We start from the raw sequence: 15,474 nt of genomic DNA on the forward strand, positions 1-15,474 counted from the left end.
CCTCCTGGTTTTCCAGTGGGATATTCATTGTCAAAGATACTGGGAGCCACTGGCAGAGGGGGGCTTCCCAAAGTCATTTGAGGCAAGAATTAGAAATGATATGTCCAGGAAGACAGAAGAGGCAGGTGATGTTGATAAGCGGGTCACTGTGGATAAGCAGCCGCCCTGTCTCCTGGCTTGGGGAGCTTGCTCAGTATTGATGGCTGCTCACATAGTTTCCAACAACAAATCTGTTGGACCTGACGTGGCTTAGGAAATCAAGAAACCCTTGATAATCCCACATCCTCTCTGACTTCATGATGGATGGAACTCAGACTATGCCTTAGGAAGACATGGGGCTTTGGGAGCATTATGTACCTTCTTGGGGAATTCACACATTGATCTCAAGCAAGGAGGTCATTTCTCTCGAAGACCCCTCCATGCTCAAAACACCAATCCCTTCTCCCCACATGCATTTGGAAGTGCTTCCTGTTCTTGAAAACCTCAGTAGAACCATCTAAGGCCCTCTGGAGATCAGGCTTCTTTCAGAAGTGAGTTTAAGCACTGAGCTTGTCCCAGCATCTCCCAATCCAGGTCAGCAGGAGGTACTGGAGGGGGGACCAGAGAACAGCTTTGCTACATGGAGAGGCCCCTCCTTGGAGATGAGCCCTTTTTCCTTTCTCCTGAGCACACTGGCTTTTGGGCATGGTGCACAGCCCATCTGTTTGATTTGGTGTTTGCCTGACAGCGTGGGAAGAGCAGTAAGTAAGCACAGTCTTAGACATCAGATGCTTAAAATGCTATACTTTCTCTTCCATATGGGGCCCTGGAATCCCTACGATGGGCCCAGGTGAAAACAACTCTTAGACCTAAGAAGGTGAACTTTTGATGTTGCAGCCACCTGTTACTCTCCCAAAGACATAGAGTAATGCATTATAACAGAAGTAAGGCTCTATCTCTTGGAATCAGTCTCTACCAATATCCCTCCACCCCAGCATCTGACAAAAATGCCTCTGTAAGAGTGTGTATACCTGTGTAGTATGTATATGTGTGCACATGCATGTGTGTATATCTATATGTTATATATGCATATGTGTGTACATGTGCAGGTGTGCATATATATGTATGCATGCACCTATGCATGTGTGTGCATTGTGTGTGTGCATGTGTGTGTGTGGTGAAGGAGAAGGGGCTGTACATGAGGTACAGAGAGTTGGAAGAGTTGGCCCCCAACTCCCGACATTTCCCTTGGGGGTCTTAGCTATCATTACACCCCTTCCTTCATTCTAAGGCATCACATTCCTTCTCTGGGAAGGACCTACCTGTGATACTGAATCTACTGGAATCAGGTCTTGATGAAGACTATTGCAGATGAACCCCTTCTACAAGGAGAGTGGACAGCAACCTGGAAGGAGGGGCCCACACTCTTCGGTATCTGGGAGATCGCCACACTCTGGAGTGCCCCCCATGCCTGCCGTGTCTCAGTGTGGACCCTCTCAGGGAAGTCTCAGCCACGTCTGATAACATGATGGCCTAATAACATCTCTCTCCTTTGCCCCAGTAATCTCTCTCCTGGGATTTATCTGAAGAAAATAACTTCAGATGTGCCCTGCATTTATGTGGAAAGATATTCATTTTGGTAGTATTTGTAAAAATTAAAAATTTAAAGCATCCTAAATGTCAAATAATAGGGAACTATTTAAATGAGCTATGATATGGAGGTACAATGGAATACCAAATAGCCATTAAAATTATGTTATTGAGGATTGTTTAATGGTTCTGAGAAAATTTCATGATAGGATGTGAAGTGAAAAAAATCAAGAAAACACTGCTGGACTTGGTGTGTGTGTGTAAGTCTCTAAAAATCATGCACAGATAAAAGATCGGAAGGGAGGACATTATGATTTTAAAATGATTTCTCCAGGAGATAGAATTATAGATGATTATCATTTTCTTCTATAAGCTTTCCTAAATTTTCTTTAATAAATATGCATAAAAGTCAGTAGCTGACATCCACTGGTGTGATGGCAAATGGATTGTGGAGGTCATCCTGAACTAGTGTTCCTGGGGAACAGAGAAGGGACTATAGATAGGAAACGTCCAAGGCTTCTGTCCGAAGATGACAGATTTTAAGCCAACATGCTCAGGGGCCCAACCACACACTGGCAGCTAGCATGGTCTAGGCTCCCAAAGGCAATGGAAAAATCAGGAGAGACGGTATGGGTTTCCAGGGAGGGTGATTGCAAGAGGCATGAACTCTGACAGTTACCCGCTGCCCGGTGCTCCTGCCTACCAGTTTCGGGGTCGCATTGGTGTTCACAGGGGTCCAGGAGCCGTCGGGCACAGAGGTCCATGGCCCAGGGCCCACTGGAGTTCTGCTGAGAGAAGAGCACCACTTGAGCTGGGTTCAGCCAGTCACTGGCATCCAGCTGGCTCCCCTCCAGCAGGATGAAGCGGCTCCCTGCAGGAAAGAGAGAGGAGGCATGCCTGTGCGTGCACACACACACACACACACACACATCAACTCAAGACAGAGTAAGGGATGCTTCACAGCTTAGCCCAATCCGAGGTCATTACTCTCACCAGCCCTGGCTTGTCATGATCCCCCAAGCAAGGGATCAGCAGATGGAGGCTCGGCCACCACTTGAACCTCCTGCTGTCCTTGCTCCAGCCCATCTCTATCAGGGTGCACCTAGGGAATACTGGGACAGAGCAGATCTGTGATGGCCACGGCATGGCTCCATCAGACCCAGCCACAGGCACTGGCATTCACCCAAGGAGCAGGGACCTGCTGCCTGGTCCCCATTTGCCATGAAATAGCAGACCGTCTAATAGCACAGACGGTCCTCACCTATTTTCAGCCTTCTAGCAGCAGAGAGAAGAGACATTAACAAGTCAATTAGGTGCTCTGGGCTTAACAAATTCAGGGTCTCCAGAACCCGTACTATCGCCTCATTATATTGGGGTCCCCCTGGATGAAAGGAAATTATTGCTTCAGAGTTCTAGGCTTTTAGCAAGTTACTGCAATTAGGAATTTCTCATCCGAGCATCCCAAACCAAAGCATGGCTTATTCTTAATCACCTCCACTGCTCCACTTAGCTTCTCCCTTTCCCAAAAGCCAGAAATCTCAGTGTCCATCTACTTGCATCCAGCATGCTCTGTATTTTTCTACAAAGACAAGGGCTTATTTTAAAGCAAACAGAAATGAGAAATTGGAGTGGGCATAGAGAAGAGGAGGTAATCTGTTCAATCTTGTGGGTTTTTTTTTTTTTTAACCTCCTTTCTGGTTTCATCTATGGACAATCCAAATTTGTCCTAAGTCTTACTTATCTGGGTTTATTTTTTTCCCCCACAGGAATAAGTAAAAAATAACAGTGACCCCTGGCTTCTCTATCTTCCTGGCCCAACACAAAAACTTCCCCTTTGGTGAGGAAGTGAGCTCACCATCAGCGATCAGGTGCTCAGGGACGTGCAGGGTGATTTTGACAACGAGAGGGCAGCTGACGTGGGAGGAGCACACGAGGCCAATCACACAGCTGGTGATGCTGATCAGCGTCAAAGTGGTCTTATTCACAGGACTTCGGGGAGAGCCCACTGGAAGCAAGATACAAGCAAGACACATGGCGGTAAGAATCGTGGCAGTGGGAGGCCAGTCTGGCCTTCTGCTGCCCAACCCAGCAAACAGGGGAGGCAGTGGGCAAACATAGCCCAGGAGAGGAATGTTCCGGCTCATGACCCCAGTGAGCTTCATCCTCATGGAACACCATGTTGGCAGCTAGAGTCAGAGGCGCTTAGCCTACTGTTGGCCCTCTGGGTCAACAGTCAGTTGTGTGCAAGTTCTCTACACTCTTCCTGGGACAGGTTCAAAAAGAAATCATGAAGGAGGGCTTTCTGCCCCTCTACTTGCCTGGCTGAACTCCAGGGACGCTTCCACCACATGCTAGAACTGTCTGCACTTTCCACTGCTTCTCACAGAGGGCACTCTCACAAACCAGTTCCTTTACTCCCTGGGCTCAAACTACTTCTCGAATCTCTTGAGGGACTTCTCAAGCTCTACGGGTGGGAGTACTACAGCTGACTCTTCTCCTCTAGCAAGGAGGAAAGTTTCCTCTGTATGTGTAGAGGATGTTGTCATGCCTGAAGGGCCCCCTGAGTCCTGCACTGGTCATTGGGGTGAAATTATACATGTCAGCTTAGTGAGCAAATAATGATCCTGAGAAGACGCTTCCAGGCAGTGCGGACAGGAGTAGGAAGGAAGATTTTCTTGGTGTGCCTCTGTTTGGTTTTGTTTTTTGTGGAGCAGATACAATGGTAGTAACAAGAGGGACCTTTCACATGGAGGCAGAACAGATGTGGGAAAGTAAGAAAGAAGGCAGGTTGCCAACAAAATATGTCCTTTGTCATTTTCTGAGGGTCTGGCCTCTGTTGGCATTTATTACTGTTAGAAATAAGAGGCATCTGTTATGTCAGACAGTGGACAAAGTGCTTTGCGTACATTATTTTATTTCTGTTACTTGTTTTCTTAGAATAAATCTAGGAGTCTGAACAGTAACTGCCCACTTGACAGGTAAGGAAAATAAGTCTCAAAGAGATTAACCCCACAGTGATAGTTAAGACTTATGAAGTGTAATTATGTGTCAGGAGCCAGTGTGCGGGGGTATCTGGCTCATATCATTCAAAGATGACCACAGTCTGATGAGGCGGCTCCCACATAGGGACAATCAGAGAAGCTATAGGGCACATCCAGGATTGAGCAGCTACCAAGGAGCTAGGATCAAGGCAGAGGTCCAGCTGAGGTGGCAGGCCCCAGACAGGCCACCACTCAATCTTTGGACCCAGGGGAGCCTTTGGAACCACTGTTCTCAGGATCGCAGGGAACATCTGGGTCCATGGGGGCATCCACCCTTTATGGGAGCAGGTTCCCTGAGTGGGCATGCTGGCAGGAGCTGGGATGAGAGACCGCAGGGTGGCAGGCAGCCGCTGGATCCTCTGTTCCTTGCTACCTAGAGATATTCTATTCATGTTAGTAGCCTTTCAACATGGGGTCTATTTCCCCGACCCTTACAAATCTCTACCCCTGGCTCAAACCAGGCCTGAGCAGCAGATTTACCACAGGCACTCAAATGAGAAACTGGATTCATCCTTATCTTCCCATTTCCATCATCTTGTGTCTAAAGTTTCTCTTGCCTCCATTCTCTCTATCCTGTCCCACTACCTGGCATCGCACACCTCGACTGCAACACTAGTCATGGGCCCGGTCTCCCTGCCTCAACCTCCCCCACCGTTGCCTAACCTCCATGAGGAGCCCACAGGCCTCCTTCATGAAGCCGAGCAGACCAGGGCGATACTCTTGAAAAACCTCCAGTGATGCCAACTGAAGCGTTAGGTCTGAGTCCTCCAGTCAAGGCGTGTGCTGTCTCCCGATCATCCAGCCTTATTTCCTAAGCACACCTCAAACCTGGACCGTACGCTTCATTCTAGTAAACTCTTTACCACTCTCCGACTAGACCATTATCGTTTATGTCTCTGTGACTTTGCACATATCATTTCCTCCTCCGCAGAATGCCATTTTGTCACCTTGTCAGCCTGGTATACACCTACTCTTCAAGTCTCGGCTCCAACAACATCTCCTTGTAAACACTTCCCTGAAACCTTTAAGAGCAGATTCTCACTCATTCCTCGCTGTTCCCCTCACCCGGGTGCACCCTGCTGTTAAAGCTTTTATCACACAGCATTGTCACTGTTTACAGGCACTTGCCGCTGCACTCATGTGATTGCAGTAACCTGCTACTCATCTTCTTGACTCCCTGGTCCTTCTATATCATCAACCCATCACCTAACATCTCTACCAGGTTTCAAAATTTCCAGTGGTTCCCCATAACCTACAGAGCCAAGGGCAGACTCACGGCACAGGTGTAATCTTTTGGTGGCTGGCCTGTTATCCAGCCGCATCCCTTCTACCCCGAGTGCTTATGTTCTTACACCTGCCATACTGAACTACTTTTACTTGCTTAAAAATACCATGTTCCTTCAAGGCTTTATATATGCTATTCTCCTTACTAGGATGCCCTTACCCTAGATTCTCCTTTTACAAGAAATTCTATACGTTGTATTAAACCTGGGTCTAATTATTTTCTCCTTCTTTGCCTCCTATTGCTGCCAGGTAGAATGACCTGTTCTGTCTTCTTAGTATTCATTTTACTTTATTTACAATATTAAATTAAGCCTTATCATTGTGCCATGTTTTCGTGTTTCTACTTCCAATCACAAAGCCTGACCTATGGCAGGTGAGTTATAAAATTTCTTGCTGGCCTGATTGATGTATTCAGTTCAATTCAACAAACACTTATAAGCTTCTATTATAGGCAAAATCCTTCACTAGGCACTTTGGAAAAATAAATTAGACATGCCCATCCCTAAGAAGCTTACAGTCTAGTTAATAGCAATAAACAGTTGATGTACTAGGAGAGCTTGGTACTTTAAAGGAACAGTTTTACGCTGCAAAGAAACTCATTCTAATTCATTACTATGGATTTTCTTAAACAGGATTTTATTAAAGCAGAACACACCCTGCTCTGGGTTGGATGGGCCAAGGTCGACTATCTGCTGTATATAAATATGTAAAGAGGATCAAGGGATCCACATTCTCACCTCAGGGATTCTGAGGCATCAGGCGTTAGGTGGCCCAGAGCCCCACTGATCTCCTGGGAAAAATGGTGGGAAGGATGTTTGTCCAGACAGTAGCAAAGCTTATGGAAACTGGAACTGAGGAATTAAAAGCCCTGCTTCCATTCTCTGGGAAGAAAGCCCTCAGTGTGGAAGGGACTCAAGTGGAGGTAGGAGAGAGCCAAAATATAAATGTCTTTTTTGGGGCCGCATTGGTTGGTTACTGATTGAGGGAAATGTCATTGCATATAACACAAGGAGCTGCCACTCAAACATCCTCTGCTCAATCTCAAAGGGTTCCTGCCCAACGCGGAGTGCTGTACAAGGCTGAGGTCTGCACTGTGGAGAGGTCTCGGGGCAATGGCAATGGGGACTGCACAGTGCTCTGCCAGTCACCAAAAAAGCACATTTTAATATAATTTAATCCTGACGGTAGCCCTGGGTGTGAGGTATTGTTAACACGCTCCATTTATGAAGACACAGGCTCAGAGATGCTGTTGTTCTCATCACACAGCATGTCCAGGGAAGCCTATGGAATGCAGACCTCCCTCAGTGACAACAATGCTATCAGCAACGTCACAGGCAGTGGCATCACATCTGCAACAGCCATAACCCAAGTGGCACAGATTTGTGGCTGCATAGCAGGACAACCTGATCTGGGCTGAGGAGAGTGGACGAACTAACTGGGACCCCACCAGGAGAAAGGAGAGGACTCGGGGGCTTGGGGTCCTGTCATTCTACCAGGCAGGGATTAAAGGTCAAATACCATTACACAGGTAACTCAGGCCCTAGATCATTCTTCAACAACCCCACCCCCTGAATCGCTGCCTCGCCCAATCCCAAGGCCGGCGTGGCTGGGGGTAAGCAAGGGTCCATACACTGTCCACATTTTCACGTACAACACACTACATCAACTTTAGTTCCTGTGTCTAAACAACAAAATAGGACTCCTGAGGCTTCCAGAAGGAATTGAGAGTCTTCTGACCAAGAAATAGCCTTTCAAACAACTTGAAAACTTGTTTGAGAGTGCCATTATCTGGGAGAGATGATTCTCGGAAATTCACTCTAGGCTCTTCTTTCTTCCTTAGGAGGAAACGCCAGCTGTGGTCCTGTAGAAACTGGCTCTGATCCACACAAACCCCAGCCCGACCCCACACCTCTGTAGCCCCCTGCCTCCCGGCCAGAGCCCTGCCACCCGCCTTGCCCCTCCGGCCTTCCCACCTCGGCTGCGCCTCCGGCTCCGCGAGGGGTCGGTGTAGAAGGTCAGCTGGGGGTCATTCTCTGTCTCTGTGCCAGAATCGCCTTCAGGGTTCAGGAAGGCGGAACCAGCTGTAATGAAAAGAACCACAGCAAAGGCAACATCTTCAGTGTTTTTCTCCATGAAACCAACTCACTGGGCAAGTTCGAGAGAAAAATCGATAAAAACAAGAGCAGGTTGACTGACAATTTGGGAGGAGTAGCCATGGACACTGGAGCTTCCTGATACAAAGATTTATTGGAGAAGTGGACCTTTCCATGTCAGCAGTCATGGGCCTCACCTCCACCCAACCCTGGCTCCCCCAGGGTTGGACCCTTCCTGGCAGCAATGCCAGAGAGGACCTTCATGGATGGTGGGTGGGAAAGGAAGGAAGGAAGGGAAGTTAGGATCTTTTATTTTTCCTTTTCTCTGGTCCTAGAATTCATACACATTCAATATGAAAAAGAGGGAAAGAATAATAAAGAAAATGCATAGAAACGCATGAAGGGGACAACCCTGAGGTCCTCTAAATCCTGTTGATCAGAGAAAACCTCTGTTAACACCTGATGTATATGCTGTCTTTTTCTGATACAGAAAGCAGATAAAGGCTTTTTAATCTCCCCTTAAAAATGGCATTTTGCTGTACCTTCAATTTTATAGCCTCATTTTTTTCCCCATTTAATAAATGGGCAGGCAACTTTCCATATGAACAAATATGGATCTATCTTATCATCCTAAATGGCTGCGCAGTAGGCCGCTGGACGGTAGACAGATGTGCAGGTAGTTAACCGATTCCCTATTGATGGACACTTAAGCTATTTCCAATTTTTCGCTCTTTTAAACAATGTTGTGATGAACAGCCTTTTATACACATCTTTGCGCACTTGTCCAATTATTTCCTAAGGATAAATTCTTGTTTATGAAATCAGTTGGTCAGAAGGGTTGTGTAGTCCAGTTTTTTGGTGAAGTAACACCAAGCAGGCCTCCAGGAAGACTGTGCCAAAACACACACCCTCTGGCCATGCCTGAGAGTCCAGGGGTCCAGGATATTAATGGTCCTGCCTCTCCCGGTATTAAGGAATCTGTCACCTGCAAGCCCTTGCCTCAGACACAGATACCTCTTGCCTTGTTGTTGATCCGCTTCCTCTGGCTGCTGGAGGTATGCGAGAGCAGAGTGGCCTGCTGGTGGTTTGAGTCCACGGGGCTGGTGGCAATGATGTTATCCTTGTACTTGTTCATCAATGACAGCTTGGCATTGTCACTTCCTGGAGAAGGAAGAGTCAAGACAAAGATCTTTCGGAGAAAAGGCCAAAAAGAGAGAGCAAGGCACGCTGCATGAACCAAGGAAATGGGAGTTTCACAGAATTGAAAGAAAGAACCTTTAAAGTGAGGGACTGGCAGAGATTGAATGCTCCCTCTCTTGATTTCTGCAGGTCTACAGAATGGAAGGTGGAGAGAAGAGGAGAGATGACAACTGAAAATCCAAAGCCAACGGATTCTGTATTGATTAGGGTCACCACATGTGGCCCCCCAGGCTAGACACAGACAACAGATTCCCTTCTCTGGGGGCGGCACAGAGTTTTAAACGCATCTGAGTTTGAGTGCACCCAGGTGGAACGTGCCCTCTCTATCTTCTGTCCCAGGCTGCACCATCCCCTGCTGTCTGACACCCAGCTACTGCACTTATTTGCACTACCCACCATCCCCTGAACACACAGAGTTTGTAACCCCTGAGTATGGCTCCGTGGTAGGCTTTGCACCATGCCAGGTGCTATGGGGACCATGAGGCATTCATGACACGTCTCCTATCCTCAAGGAGTTCCCAGACTTTAAATCTCATTAAGAAGTGGCTATTCATTTAGGATCTCTTCTAGATACCAAGCAGAATGGACACTTCTTTTTTATAAGATGTATTTATTTACTTGAGGGGGAGAGGCAGAAGGAGAGAATTGTCAAGCAGACTCCCTGCTGAGCGTGGCCAAATGTAGGACTCGATCCAGTAATCAAGATCTGAGTCAAAACCAAGAGTCAGATGCTAAAGCGACTAAGCCACCCAGGTGTCCCAGAATGGAGACTTCCATGATGTGATTTCCCTCTTTTCAAGCCCCACTGGGAGTCTATATGCAATATCCAGTATGAAAAATGCCTTCTTTAAAGATAAGTGAGCAGGTTTTTGAGGAATCACTGTCTTGGGGTTTTATCTACGAGGAGTTGCTAATTCATGGAAGTTTCAGAGACAGACGGGGGTGGGGGGCACGGTAAAAGGAAAGTGCAGTCGTTTCCTCTCCACATTTTGTTCACCCTGATTTGGTTCACCCCGATTAGGTCCAAGTCTTTTCCACCCAGCATCTTGTAGAAATACAAGGCATCAGGTCAGACAGCATGATTGTATTCCTAATCTTTTTTGAAGAAGTACGATCTGTATAAAGACCATAGAGGCAAGGGCAAGACAACACAACTAACTACTCCCACCCCAGACTGAAGTCTCCAGAGTCATAGAATAGAACGGATATCTTTGTCTCTTCCACTTCAATGGATAATTAAATCCCTTAAGCAAACATGCTACATGCAAAAATTTGATACATACATGTTGATCTCTTGACAGCTTATTTCCCTGGGAGTCCCCATATCTCTATCAGATATGAAAAAGGCTCTATCGAACCCATTGTGTTTATGGGGTCTTATGACTCATTTAGGCATTTTCAGTGCCTTGCTTTTATTTATTAAGCTACATGAACAGTAGAATTTAGGTCCCACTCTTCTGTGGGATGTAAAGGTATCTCTGCTTCCAATGCAAAGTGGAAGTGGAGAGAGATTCAATATATACTTGTTCTTCTGACTTTCCCTATTAGAAGACAGCTCCCATTGTCTCAGAGAAAAGTCTATCCTCTTGCCCACCTGGGAAAGGGCACAGGCACATGCCACTATGCATGATAACCAGCCCCAAGATTAGCCAGTCTCTACTCCCTCCCTAGTTCCCCAAGAGCAGGACTGACTTGCCCACCTGGAGTGAGGTCCATCCCCGCCTTCTCGTTGCAGCCCTGCAGGGAGTCCAGGGTGCGGGTGACCTGGCTGGCAAAGTCCTCCCCTCCATTCATGCACTCCCTCTGCAGGTGGTGGCGCAGGTCCGTGATGTCGTACTCATAGCCGTCCAGGATGGGGGTCTCCCGGATGCTCAGGGTGCCACTGGAGTTGTGGCCTTGCACGCGGGCATTGCGCAAACTCTCCCGTCCATGCCCGCCGATCAGCACAGAGGGAATGTAGTGAATCTCATTGGCTGCCTCAGCACTGGCGCTCTTCTGGGGCTGGGGGACCCGGCGGCGCTTGCACCAGCGCCGGCGAGTGTAGAGGATCATGACCAGGCACAAGATGGACAGCAGGAGAGCAATCATGCCACCCTGGAAGAAAGGACAATACCAAGGAAGATGGGTGAGCTCATCCCACAAAGAGGCATCGCCCCTCCCCCCTACTATCCATCACTCACTCACTCACTCATTCATTCAGGTGCAGTAAGCACTTAGATCAAGCATCACTCAGCAGCAAAGGGACAGTCTGCAGTGATGGGCGTTTAAGGAAAATGGAGAAAAATGGAACTGGGATGACCAGTGCATCATTTAAGTGATTCACAGTTGCTTTTGGCTTAGCAAACAATTTGAAAGGCAAGTCTGTGTGTATGTGTGTGTGATTTCAGTTGTAGAAACAGGGGAGAGGGTTAGTTTGTTAAGGCAAATCTGTTACACATAAAGCTGGTTCCCAGCCAAGTTTTAGCAGCAGAATGGCATTTAGTTTCTTCCTGTCTCACATCTTAAAACCAGCCACGTATAGATTCTAACTCTGGCTACATCAATGATCAGCGAGTCCTCCAAATTTGAAACCTCAGATTCCTAATCTGTATAATGCAGAACATGCCGCTTAGCCTGGGAAAGTGGTGGTAAGGGCTAAGTTAGGGAACCATGCACAGTGGCTAATGGAGTGTGTCACATGGAATCAGGAATGTCCTCGGCCTGACCTTAAATGTCTCCATCATGGTAGGAGAAGACCCTCAATCAATCCAGAGAGAAGTTTATGTCCATTAGGGATTTACAGGCAAGTGTATGGAGGACCCTAACCATTTGAACATGACTTTCTGGATCACTGTGGCTTTCAGGGACAGCTTATTCCCACTCACAGTCCTGAGTGATCTCCCATTCTTGCTTGAGGGAGAGATTGAGACCCATGTCCTGGAGTCAGACTGGCAAAGGAATTTCCTTCTGAACCTTCTCATGCTCCCAGGCCATTCCCTAAATGTCAGAACTCCACTCAGTTGTCTAGCAGAGGCAGGATGTCATGCTCAGTGACACTGAGCACCTCACCTTGACAACCATGGCAGCAGGGTTTAGAGGGAAGGCCTGGCACGCCCGTAGTTCCACAGCCGCCCAGTGAGCATAAATCTTCCAGGGCGTGATCTGTATTCATTCTCCTTATTTTGGTCAATATCCCCCAAACCTATTTCATTAGGTGGGGGGTCTGTCAAGTGGTTCTGCTCTCAACTTGAGCTTCAGTCACTGCCACCCCATCATATAGGCTAGAGATGAAAACCCCCTATAATTCCCAGGGGACCCACCCACACAAGGCTTGGTCAAGATTATTCCCTCCAGCACATGAACAGTCTTGTGATAATTATATCTTGAAATTATATAAAGTTGCTCTCCCGATAATCCTTCCCATTTACCTTCCCTTCCCCACCATCACTGTGAGCAAAGCAGCTGAGCACACACACATACAATGTTGCTGCTTTCAACAGGCACAGAGCAGCTGAGACAAGAAGCAACAGAGTCAGTTGCCAAATGACAGGTCATGTCAGGTGGCATTTTTGGGGCCTCCACTGGCCTCCAGGTTTTTCAGATTTTTCTTTTATTTGTGGAACCCTTTCTCCTGGTGAAATCTCTCATGCAAATATACAGAAAGCGTAAATGTGAAGCCTCGGTTGCAGCATGGATGGGCGTGCAGGGGCAAGTATTCCAGGTCCTGGCTGGCTGCAACCCTGCAGGCAGCCCATTGTCCCTCCACGCAGCCCTGCAGATGCGCCTCCCCTCCCCCCCACCCCCCACCCTCCAGTGTTGCAGCTGAGCCTAGCCCAGCCGGGTACCAGTTTGCTCAGAGCCCATGCAGGAGTCCAACCCAGTAGTTTTTCGGCAGGCCCTTTATCTCAGAGTCAGACTCGCCATCCTTTCCTTCACCCCAAATTGAAACTGCAACAATAGGCAATTAAGCCACACAGAAAGAATAACTTCCCGAGTGAGAGAAGTTGTCAGACATTGAATTAGGCTAGTGAAAGCGAGAGGTAATTTTATTCCCTAAAGAGCTATAAGAGCAGTATAAACATCAATCTCTGAGGAACAGCTGAAACACCAACTTTCAGCTCACACAGAGGTATTCAGGGGCCCCTCCAGGCTTCCGCTCGATTTCTGCTTTCAGATGATCACAACAGGGTTATGACAGGATGCAGGCTGAAGGCTCGTTCCCTGTATGAAGCAGCAGTAAAGCAAGAACAGCTGTCCAGTATGGGGCTGTTACTATGTATCAGACACGTGTTCTCACTGCCCCTCACTTCTAACTCCGCCAGGTAGGGTCAACTCTTTCCTCATGTTATATTTGAAAAGGCTAAGGCACAGAGGTTAAGTAACTTGTTGGAGGACACACAGCATATCAACAGTAGTTCCACAGTGGGAACAAAATGCCCCCATGGCAGGGGCATTCCTAACCACCAGGCTACAGTTACCCCACCTGGTGCTGGCTCACCCATGAGAGCGCTGTATCTCATAAATCTCCAGTGGGTACCATGCGGGGTGTGTGTGTGTGTGTGTGTGTGTGTGTGTGTGTGTGTGTGTATGAGCCCACTTAGGTCTATCCCCACTTCTCAAAGGAAAAACAGAAACTGTTTAAAGTGCACATCTAGCTGATGGTGAGTCAAAAGAGGCACCATCATAAACAAAGGACCTTTCACTGAGCACCCACTAAGTGTCCGAAGCCAAGATTAATTGGTAGTGGAAAGACAACACTCATATTTCAAGGTCTCTGTGCTAAAATAAGACAATGTGCATCACACATCATTACATGCCTGGAGGATACCATTAGATCTCAATTTAGTTAAATTTCCACTAAGAAATTTGTTTTCTCTTTCAACTGTGAGACCCATTGAAAATCTCTAGGTTCGGCCCCCCACATCTCCTGATGAAGAAATTAAGACCAAGAGAAACTACAAAAGTAGATAGTGCCAAAGTGGTTCTAGACATGATCCTCTTCATGGCACTACTCTGTTAGGTTCATCTAAAATTCCTTTACTATTGTCTGGCCCTAGACACTCCATTAGGAATATTTTATATATATATATATATATATATACACACACACACACATATATTGTATATATGTACATATACACACAATATTGTATATATTTCATATGTGTACCTATATATACATGTACATATATATTTAATATATATATTAAAATAACAACTTATGAGAGCTAAGACACAAGTTTTCTATTGGTTAAACCATTGTATATATGTACACATATACACACAATATTGTATATATTGTATACGTGTACATATATACAAATATGTACATATATTAATTTATTTATTTTTCTTCAAAGATTTTATTTATTTATTCATGAGAGACACAGAGGGGAGAGAGAGAGAGAGAGAGAGAGAGAGGCAGAGACATAGGCAGAAGCAGGCTCCATGCAGGAAACCTGATGTGGGACTTGATCCCGGGACTCTGGGATCACGCCCTGAGCCAAAGGCAGAAGCTCAACCGCTAAGCCCCCCAGGGGTCCCCATATATATTTAATATATATATTAAAATAACAACTTACGGGGAGCTAGAACACAAGTTTTCGATTGGCTAAACCAGTGTATTTAGCATATCTAACCTCACTTTATCAAAGTGTTTCCCCTGCTTAGAGTCAGTGACTCCCAATGACCTTAGGTTTCTCTTAATCAGTTACTAGGAATGAGTGCCAGCCACGAGGCGAAGCTCAGCATAGGCATAGGAAAAAGGATGATTCTCGGGTACTCAAATTGGGATGTGCTTCTATAATCCAAACCCGGTGGCAGATGTCACAACGCTTGGCAATGATTTACTAATTGTGGACTATTACATAGGTAATCACATAATGATGTTACATGATATTAACATGTAATATAGGGATCCCTGGGTGGCGCAGCGATTTAGCGCCTGCCTTTGGCCCAGGGCGCGATCCTGGAGACCCAGGATCGAATCCCACATCGGGCTCCCGGTGCATGGAGCCTGCTTCTCCCTCTGCCTGTGTCTCTGCCTCTCTCTCTCTCTCTCTCTGTGACTATAATACATAAATAAATAAAATTTAAAAAAAAAACATGTAATATAATTTAATAATAACATTTTGTAATAATAATAATATAATAATAATAATATAATAATAATAATTTGTAAGATCACTCCACACAAATTCCTCTGAACTGCTTATCTGCTCTGTCCAGCAAGAAGGTCCCAGACAGGAAGGACTAGGGAGAGACCCTCCACTATACGAGGAGAAGGCATGGATGTCTTGCCTTGACAA

At 46.6% G+C, this 15,474-nt stretch overlaps 1 protein-coding gene across 4 annotated transcripts in view; it reads right to left on the bottom strand.

Annotated features, from left to right (window-relative positions):
- ASTN1 (astrotactin 1) overlaps positions 1 to 15,474 on the bottom strand; it is a 300,822-nt gene that overhangs the window by 149,419 nt on the left and 135,929 nt on the right. For 2 of the 4 annotated variants that reach the window (XM_026001246.2, XM_072733094.1), the window contains exons 3-7: positions 10,888 to 11,281; positions 9,002 to 9,148; positions 7,868 to 7,975; positions 3,425 to 3,574; positions 2,273 to 2,440 (exon numbers count right to left, since the gene is read on the bottom strand). In XM_026001246.2, the coding sequence (XP_025857031.1) occupies positions 2,273 to 2,440; positions 3,425 to 3,574; positions 7,868 to 7,975; positions 9,002 to 9,148; positions 10,888 to 11,281 (967 nt within the window). Of the gene's footprint in view, positions 1 to 2,248; positions 2,441 to 3,424; positions 3,575 to 7,867; positions 7,976 to 9,001; positions 9,149 to 10,887; positions 11,282 to 15,474 lie in introns of all 4 variants that reach the window. The other 2 variants (XM_072733093.1, XM_026001245.2) reach the window with 1 other exon arrangement.

The sequence above is a fragment of the Vulpes vulpes genome, chromosome 13 (genome assembly GCF_048418805.1).
Source record: "Vulpes vulpes isolate BD-2025 chromosome 13, VulVul3, whole genome shotgun sequence".
NCBI classification, from domain to species: Eukaryota; Metazoa; Chordata; class Mammalia; order Carnivora; family Canidae; genus Vulpes; species Vulpes vulpes.